The sequence below is a fragment of the Parasteatoda tepidariorum genome, chromosome 7 (genome assembly GCF_043381705.1).
Source record: "Parasteatoda tepidariorum isolate YZ-2023 chromosome 7, CAS_Ptep_4.0, whole genome shotgun sequence".
NCBI lineage: Eukaryota > Metazoa > Arthropoda > Arachnida > Araneae > Theridiidae > Parasteatoda > Parasteatoda tepidariorum.
This window is the reverse complement of record NC_092210.1, coordinates 37,730,750-37,740,646: the sequence shown is the minus strand read 5'-3', so window position 1 is coordinate 37,740,646 and position 9,897 is coordinate 37,730,750. Positions and strand designations below refer to the sequence as shown.

The following is a 9,897-nucleotide window of genomic DNA, read 5'->3' as shown; positions in this document are numbered from 1 at the left end:
TTTGTTTTGAAATATATATATATATATACCTGCTTGCTCCTTTGAAAGTAACAATTAAGACAAATAGCGTATGACCGTAACGCAGCAACGTTAATAATCGTAGTAAATAATTGTTATTTCTTTTTACACATTTATTCATTGCATCAGCGTTTTTAACATATGGGGTTTTGACCCTGATCTCTATATATTACGAGATTGGCGATTCAACTTTTTGAGTACAGGGGATATCAGAAATGGGATGAGTTGAAAAGTTGGGAGTCCAGAATTTTAACACTATCACTCTTTTATTTCCCCTATAATTTTAACAGTTATAATTTTTACCTTTAAATCATCCGCCATTTTTTCAATGCTTATTGTTGTGTGTTATAGTAATTTTATAAGCATGTATGGATATGTTACTTTTAAAAAGTATAGTGAAGTGTTGTGTAATGTAAATAGGTGGAAAATAAAGTGCAAAGTAACACAGAAAGTAAAGTATGAAGTAAACTAAATAGCGAAGTATTGTAAAAAGAAAAGCGTACTGTAAAGTAGAGCGTAAAGTATAAAGAATAGTGGAAAACAACAAAAACAATAAAATTGTTAAATATGAAATAAAGTGTTAAGTAAAACGTGAAGTATAAAGTAAAGTATAAAGTGAAAGTGTGAAATATGGAGTAAACTGAAAAACATAAAACATAGTAAAATGTAAAGGTGTAAATTAATATTAAAATTTAAAGCAAATTAAATTATTAATTAAAATATAAATTCAAATTTAAAGTAAAATATCGAGTAAAAATTAAAGTAATGTATAAAGTAAAGAAAATTAAAATGTAAAGCGATTATATAAAGTTTTTTCAATCTAAAGTGCGAAAGATATATTGTTTTATCCAATTCAAGAATTAGCATGTTTTGCCTGCCTCCCCCCAGTAGATTAAACTTGCATGTTCCTTGTTCATTCATCTCTCGATTCTTGTCAAGAATGATAAAGGAAAAAAAGTCAAAATTTCTTGTAATAAATACGAATGAATCGCAATTTCTTTTAATGGTGTAAATATTCGAGAACTCCAGAAAAAGAATGACATAAATACCGGCTATTTTTTTAAAAATTAAAATGATTCGGTAGCATAAGTATAATAATTTAAAAGTGCAATCATGCCAATTAACTTTGTTAAAACCTTAGAGCTAAGCTTAAAGTTGGGAAGAGTTAGCGAATTGGGTTGACTTTACTAATACCATTCAGTTTGCCCTGTATCAGCAATACAGTAATCAGAACTATAAATTACCGGGAACCGAGAAAGAATTGATAGTTAAACTGTTGAAATACTTTCGTGTTTACGGGATGAATAAAATGGATGCTATTGCCACGATCTAGTTACTATTGTTACTACAAGTGTTTCGTAAGGAATTATGTGTTATAATCAAGGGGAAGAAGTATAGTACTTAATGGTAATTCATTTCTTTAAAAAATAAGGTGGAAATGAAGAGGAAAAGAGATAAAACCAGTTTTGTCTCTTTTCCGCTTAAGTAACTGCACAGAGAAATATTTTATCTTATTTTATGTTATAACCAGCATTGAACAGACTGCCCAATTCTGAGTGTACTATTATCAACAATCAACTCCGTAGCCTTATAATTTAGAGCCCAATCCAGAAGACAAGGGAGTTTCTGGATCAAGCATTCAGATAAACTCGCCTTTGTCGAGGGCATTTGATGGAACTAACCGCATCTGCTATACATGGGGGAAAAAGACAAGAAACTCTCCCATGGTTAGTCTGAAGGCCAGGGGGCCCATGATCCCTCTATCTCTGACTATCAGTACTGCAATCAATGCGAGTCGGGAGCAGAATTCGTATCAACCATCCACCGTTTTGATTCAAACCTAGTTCAATTCATTGCGAGGCGAAGGCTCTATTCCAAGCCCTGAGTAATTCAAAGAGATTAGTAGTTTTTGCAAAATCTCTTTCTTTTAAGTTGGCATAGGTTTGCAAGCTGTTCCGCAATTCTCTGCCACTGGTGCATGTACACTTTTATGAAAAAAAAATTTTTTTCCAGTTTTTTTTCTTCAAAAAAGCCTTTAATTTAGGGGCCGCGGTGGATCAGGGAATAGAGCGATCGCCATCTAATGAGGTGAACTGGGTTCGAATCCTAGTGATAGCTAATCGATACGAATTCTGCACTCTGCTCGCACCGACAACAGTGTTGGCGTAAAATGTTGTGATAGACGGATCATGGGTTAGAGCAATACCTCCTAGAAAAGAGAAGGCCTTAGCACGGGTTACCATAAACAAGAAATTTGATCCTTTATTAGTCCAAACGTAATGACATCTTTCGTATTTTCCACCACTGCGCAGTTTATGTTCGTCACGTCGGACTACTAAATTGATCCGTGCTGAGGCATTCGTTCTTCTAGGAAGTGTTGGTTAGAGTCCCCTTGCCACCAGTCCTACAGAGGAAGGTTTTCGTTGTTTTCTCTTAACGCAACGCAAAATGCGGGTTAGTAAAAAAAAAAAAAATCCACTAAAGTCCTCTTCCATCAAAAATTCTTCCACGAAGGCAATTTCTCCCAATACTTGATCCAGGAGTTCCCTTGTCTTTTGGAATGGGTTCAAATTTACAAGACTACGAAGTTGAACAATAGTAGTCACAAAGCTACAAATTGAGTAGGCTATTCATGGACGGTTAGAAAAAAAGGAAAATAAAAACCTTTTAATTTAAGGTACTGTAGTCTATGAAAAAATATTAACATTTTTGATAATATTTAATATCTATAACTTTGCAGCTAAAATGTGAAGATGTTATTCGATCTTATTATAAAAGAGCTCAAGAAGTGCAACCTTTGATTAATGCTATAACTGATGCTAGATACGAAGGGGCACTAAAAGAAGCAATACAAATCGATCAATTTTTAGAAAAAGTGGCGAAAACTCCAGAAGAAATAAAAAAAGATACGCCTCTTCTGGGAGTTCCTTTTTCTTGCAAGGAAGTATTGGGGATAGAAGGTAAGTTAAGTGATTGTGCAATTGAGGAAGAAAAATAAGTTCTTTTGAAAGTTGTCACAGGTTTTATTTTAATTAATATGTCTTAGTATCGAACGCTGATAGAAACTCAAACTCCGCGTAAATACATGTTCATTAATTTATACTAACATTACTTCAATGTTACTTTCAACAATACTATTTCCAATAATTTTGCGCAGATGTACGAAGAAAATTTTTGTTTTGAAATTAACGACTTCTCTTAATAATTGGGTGACTACAATCAGAGCTGGACTACAACACCGCTTGTCCGTAAATGACTTTAAATTCCATGCAAATCGTGGCAGTCTGATAACTTGTTAGTTTTCTTTTGATTTTACCGAAATGAAGTGTACAAAGATATAAAACAATTCCAAGGCGAGCTGACCATTTAAACTATACAATCTAAGTTCTTTAAAAAAAATCAAAATAATATTTTTAAAAACCACGTTTTTGTAGTGGAGAATAATAATTAAAAAACGAAAATTTGAAAAACGAAAAACGTGGGGCGCATGAAATACATAACAGTAACAGTATGTGTGCTCATGAGAATATGTGTATGTATATCTGTAATTGTATCTGAATGTGGATGTGTATGTGGAATATGTTTGTGTCTATGCATGTGGATGTGGTTGTGCATGTGTATGAGTAAGAAAATGTGTATATGTACTGTTATATATTTCGTGCGCCCCATGTTTTTCGTTTTTCAAATTTTTGTTTTTTAATTATTATTCTCCACTGCAAAAACGTGGTTTTTAAAAACATTATTTATATTTTTTTTTGTACTCACTCCCAAAATCTCAATTTTTTCACTCACTGTACACAAAACTTAACTTTTCAATTGACATGTGACACTAATTTGAAATAATCGAATCGACAACAAAAGAAAATCACGGAAATATTTATTTTTCTTTAATTTAAATTTTATTTTACTTTCTATGTCTTTTTTCTCTTCATTTTCATGCATTGTCATCCAATTCTGAACTATATGCCAAATTTGAAGTCTGTAGCTAGTCGGGAAGTTAGTTTAAAATCGATTACAAAATTCCACCCGAACAGACATACACGAAGTTGATAAAAACGTGGTAAAAATTAGATTACATATTCGTAGAATTGCGATAGGTGGTAAAAAAGAAAGTTCATTCCCGGGAATGGAATATTCTGGGTTTTTCTTGAAGGAGATTTTATAAATTGTAGGTTTTTATTTCAATGCTAGGTTTTTATTTCAGTGTATTCACATTTTTCAGTGGAAATAACAGTAGTTTTACGGAATATAAGTTAATTACCTTTTTGAAGGTTTTTTTCTGTTTTTCCTTGATCTTTGATGGTATAATATGAAAAATAACATTCTTCATTGACATTTCTTTAATATCTTATGTTTGCATTGAAAATTGCGATAAACTTTCAACCCATTAGAATTCGGAAGAAATCACGTGTTAATGTTAATAATTGAAAATAATCCTTTCAGTACGTCAACAGCGTTGTTGCATTTAATGTAGAGAGACATATCTGAACAGCTCTTTTTTAATATGGTATGAAAATTTTTAATCTTAATGGAAAGGAAATTTGTATAAAACATGATTTCTGTGTTCTTTACTGGGATAGGGTAACTTCGGGACACCTAATTTTTCGTCTCAAGACAGAATAAAATATTCCAGAGCACAATAAATCTTCTTGATACCGAATTAGATGTAACTTTTCAAAATATCTCTAAAACTTTTAAATATGTAATATTTTAAAATTTCTTCACGAGTAAATAGAAAAAAATTGATTGCATTAAAGTGACGACAAAAGGTGTTTTAAACATAAATAAATTTTTTTTGAAGCCAAACTTGATTCTATGTCTTCTAGAAGATTCTGATCACTGACTTGTAGTCGGATTCATTGAAGCAAGGCAGTTTATCACATATTTTGTCCTCTCCTTCGGCGTCCATCATTCCGCCATTTTATGACTATGGAAACATTCAAAACAAGCCAAACAGTTGTCCGAAGCCCTGAGGCCAGTTAACCAAGAATTACGACCCCTTGAAGATCGACATATTGCTGTTGTAGCTAAGCGGGTTTGAAGAGTGACTTTGTGGTTATAGCGGCCATAGGCAAGACAGTATATATTACTACTGTTCAGTAAAGACTACACACATGGAAAGGACAAAACGCTCGGGGGCCATGACAGTAAATTTATCTATCCGTCCAATCCGGAAGGACTTGATTAAAATGGTGATACAAGCAAGCGAATCGGATTGTGTCTGATTGGGGCAATGTTATATTCTCGGATGAGTTTAGATTTTGTTTTCAGCTCAATAACAAGAGTGTAAGGCTCAGGAAAGAACAAGGCAAGCGCAATAGACGGCAGAACGTCACGCATTTTGCTGTGGAAGCATCATGGTCGGGGCAGAAATTTTATTGGGATATGCAACCACCTGCTCATCTATAGACGGCGTTACGTGACGGATTTACGGTATCTTTAAGAAGTTCTTTTTAAAAAGACTCCATTATACACTGCATTCATTTGGTACTACTTTCTTTTTCATGGACGGTAACGCACACCTTCATATAGAGCTGCAATCGTCGACGTCTGTATGAATAAGGAGGGTATTGGCGTTTAGAGTAGCCGGTCTACTCACCAGATTTTAATCCAATAAAAATCTTTCGGATACCCTCGACTAAGCTGAGTGTACTCTTTTCATTACCTCCAGCAACTTTCACATATTTATAAGCTGATAGAAAATGAATTTGGTGATCACTGGACTCTGACGTAACTAGCCACCTCGCAACAAGCACGATCACATTCTGTGTAAAAATGAAGGGTACTTATATACGATATTGATGTCGAGTTTTTTTTTTTTTAATTTTAAAAAATAATATTTGTAAAAGACTCTAATATGGCACCATATAATTTATGCAAATTCAATATTGTTTTCATCCTTGAATGTTATTCTTTGTTCTATTTCACGAATAAACATATCATCTACTTTTCTGCAGCATTACTTGTCATTAAAGCAGTATTTGTCTGCTTTTTTTGCATTTTACTGCTCCGAGTTTACCCTTTGGAAATGAGTGTATGGCTAAAATTGGAAACGATTTTATATTCCTTAAATTTTATATTTTTATAAATCTCGATATAAATATGAATGCTTATATCTGGCAATATCTAATCTCTCACATTTTTTTAGTTAATATTTATTTCCTTTTGTTACTTTTCCCATCAAGTCAAACGTTAGCTTATAACATGAAGATCTCGTGAGAGGAACAAGTATTTGTTTCAGTGGATGGATTGTCCTTAATTGAAGCAAAAAAAAGAGAAGAAATAACTGTAATAACTTTCGAATAAAATAGATTTAAGGGCAACAAACTTGCGTTAACTTCATAAACAAAAATAGCATTTTCAGCCTTGTCAAATTTAAATTTGCTAGTTGCCCTTCAGTGAGTTGCAACTCGTCCACCGCGCTATTTTCCTACAAGTTTAGCGGTTTACAACTCTCGAACTAATTAATGAATGTTAAATTTTTTTGTCTCATCGAGCTCTCTGAACACTTGTATCGTACACTCAACACACCTTCGTAATTTCTAGTTTCAGAGTTTTATAGTTTTTGCGTAGTTAGTATAAATAAGTACCGCATAAAAAAAAGTTTATAAAAAAATTTGAGGCGTTTATTTCGTGACGGAATCACATTACTGTGGGTATATTAAATATTAGAATTACATTAAATTTTTATGAAGCAAATTTCAAGAAGAAATAACTGAATTGAAATTCAAGGGAGCACTAAATCATAATTAAATGGGGAAAAAAATGATGAAATGCCCTGACATAGATAACAGCTTCATCCGGGGAGATCTTACCTTGTTGTCAATGTTTAAGCTGTTTCTGCATCAGACTGCTGGCAAAATACCAAAACGAGACCTAAGCTCCCAATTGTTTCAGGGATAAGAAACAAAGGTTTGAACTAACTACAGAGCAGACGTAAAATATCCTCAGTGGTAAACGGATCATGGGTTGGAGTCCCCTTGCCGTTAGACTAACCGTGGAAGGTTTTCCTCTCCATGAAACGAAATGCGGGCTTAATTCCATTAAAAAAGTCCTCCATGGAGGAAAATTTCTCCCAATTCCTTATCCTGGAGTTTCTTTGTCTTCTGGGTTGGGTTCAAAATTACAAGGCTACGGAGTTGAGCGTTGGTAGTCGTAAGCCCTAAATTGAATCTGCTGCTCAACAAAAGTTCTAAAATAAAATATAAAAAACTAAATATTTTACAAACTAAACCTCTGAAGTGACATAAAATATGACTTTTTCTTGCATTTCAAAATCACTAAAAAAGTAGGTTTTTCGTGTTTCGAGGTAGAATCTAAAAATATTACTCAAAATATCCCACGAAATTTACCATCTTTGATAGGTTTCTGCTATGAAAAGTCTTGAAATATCGTCTTTTAAATAAGTTCAAGTTAAAAAATATTGCTTGTAAATAATGTTTTGATTTATGATAGTTAATGGTCATGCAATGATAAGGAGACAAAAAAAAATTAAAACTAACTGTTTATTTATCAAGGTTTACGACAAACTTGTGGGATTTATGAAGAAAGAAATAACATTGCTGATAGTGATGGTGATGCCCCTGCCCTTTATAGAGCTGCTGGAGCAATTCCCGTAACCGTTACGAATGTTCCGGAATTGTGCTATTGGATCCATCCAGTAAATAAAATATATGGGCAGACCAAAAATCCATATGATACCACTAGGATACCTGGTGGTAGTTCAGGTAAGCATGTAAATTTTAAATCAACTAGAACGAACGGCAAATTTAAAATTATAAAGCAGGAACTATTCCACATGACAGAGCTTTGGGAGCCCGCTTAGAATCTTTTCAACTCTTGAGAAGTTTATCATTTGTGGTTAAACGTCAATTGTTTTAAATATTTGTTTCACAAAATAAAACTGCATTGAAAAAGTTAAAATATACACTGAAGAGCCATTACATTATGACCCCGCTCCATCTGTAACAATGGGCTCGCCAAGATTTTCATGGTTTCTCGCCCAGGAACAATGTTTTCAAGGGGCACATTAGGACCCATAATCCTCATAGAACAATCCCTGACGTCTGCAAGCTACTTGAACATAGTTCACTCATTCATGACAACAGTTTTTCCTGCGGGGGATGGTGTTTACCAACAGGATAATGCACCAAGTCATACGGGTCGAATCTTGTCGGGTTGAATGTCTTGGCCCCAAAATTCGCCTGTCCTTAATCCAATAGAGCATTTGTGGTCCTACTTGGAAAACCAAATTCGTGCACGCTACCCCCTCGCAATGTGAGGGAATTGCAGGACCAGTTGGTGAGCGCTAGGTATCAGATACCTCAGACTACCTATCAGCACCTTGTGGAATCAATGCCATGGCGGGTGCTAGCAGTTTTGATGGCTAAAGGTGGTGCTACATGTTATTAGCAGGGAGGTCATAATATACGGATTCTTCGGTGTAGTTTTTGAAAAGACTATCGTTCACACCCTCTTAGCAGATATTTAAAATGTGTTCCCCTCAAATTGCATTGCTGCGTTTTATCATTCTTCGTATCTTAGATGAACAGAATAAAAAAATATTTAAGACAGCAATAAAATGTCTGGTAATGAATCTTCAATATGGGAGCCTATTTCTGAGTTTTTATGATTTTGAGTCTTTATGAGGTGTTTACCATTTTTAGTAGACACACCACTGATCAACTATGTTATATTATGCTATTATGTTTTACAGGTGGTGAAGCAGCGCTCATTGCCTCTGCCGGGGCAGTTATTGGTATCGGAACTGATATGGCAGGGAGCATTCGCATTCCATCATCTTTATGCGGAATATATGGACATAAGCCATCTTCTGGTGAGGCAGTTATTCTGTATCATGTTGCCATATCTCTTTCAAATTTCACGCTAGAGAAAGTGATGCACTTCCAGAATCTTACGTAAATCGGTACTCTCAGTATACAAGATGACTCAGAGGAGTGGTTACAAAGGCACATTATAAAGATGGATAATTAATTCAGATTGATGAAAAGAGTGAGCAACCTATGCCTATAAATATCATAATGCGCGTCAAGGGGCTCTTCTTGATTTTTTTACTCGTGTGCCTTTGAATTTTTGTTTTTATTTGTCGAAATTATGTAACGCAAATTATTGTACTTAAATGGATTTAGATTTCACTGTTTACATGTTATTGTTGTACATGCCATACGACACGAAAATGAAATAACGATGAAAAAAGACCTGCGTTAAGTAAATTCAGGACATATATAACAAATCCTTAATTTGTTACTTTATATTTTTGGCAAAATTTTTACATGGTTTCATGACATAAAAAATTAATGAGAAATATGAGTATTTTTTCAATTTGCACAATGCAGTTTTATCAGGTGAAATTTTGGATTGTAATAAATTAATATCTTGCTCAGCATGTAGATTATATTAGGTAATATTGCTTCCAGCAGAAAGTGGCTACGAAGAATGCGGAGTTATATGATTTAATTTGAATAAGATGTTAAATTTTTCTTCTAGTTTTAACAAAGTTTTGAGATTAATTACTAGGCTTAAAACTTTGATTTTATTGCTATATATAGTTAAATCAAGCAAGCCTCCATTGCGCTAACGTGAGACTTACGCAGATAAGTTAATGTGACTTCGGATTAATAAATAAAATAAACAGTGGTAGCAAATTGTTTTGGTTATTCATCTTTACGTGCTAGGAAGCAAATCTAACCCCTGATTAATCATATAAATAAAAAATTGTTGCAAGGTTTTCTTTTCTTAAAGAAAAATTAGAAAACTAATTTACTGCTTTCTTTCTGGCTGTTAGAATTCTAAAAGGAATTCTAAGAAGGAAAGCTAAAAAGCCTTAAAATTAACATACCACAATATATATATATATAT

At 33.7% G+C, this 9,897-nt stretch overlaps 1 protein-coding gene across 1 annotated transcript in view; it reads left to right on the top strand.

Annotated features, from left to right (window-relative positions):
• LOC107455621 (fatty-acid amide hydrolase 2-like) overlaps positions 1–9,897 on the top strand; it is a 23,987-nt gene that overhangs the window by 3,875 nt on the left and 10,215 nt on the right. Inside the window, exons 3-5 of the mRNA XM_071183293.1 lie at positions 2,759–2,978; positions 7,536–7,745; positions 8,735–8,854. Of these exons, the coding sequence (XP_071039394.1) occupies positions 2,759–2,978; positions 7,536–7,745; positions 8,735–8,854 (550 nt within the window). The remainder of the gene's footprint in view (positions 1–2,758; positions 2,979–7,535; positions 7,746–8,734; positions 8,855–9,897) is intronic.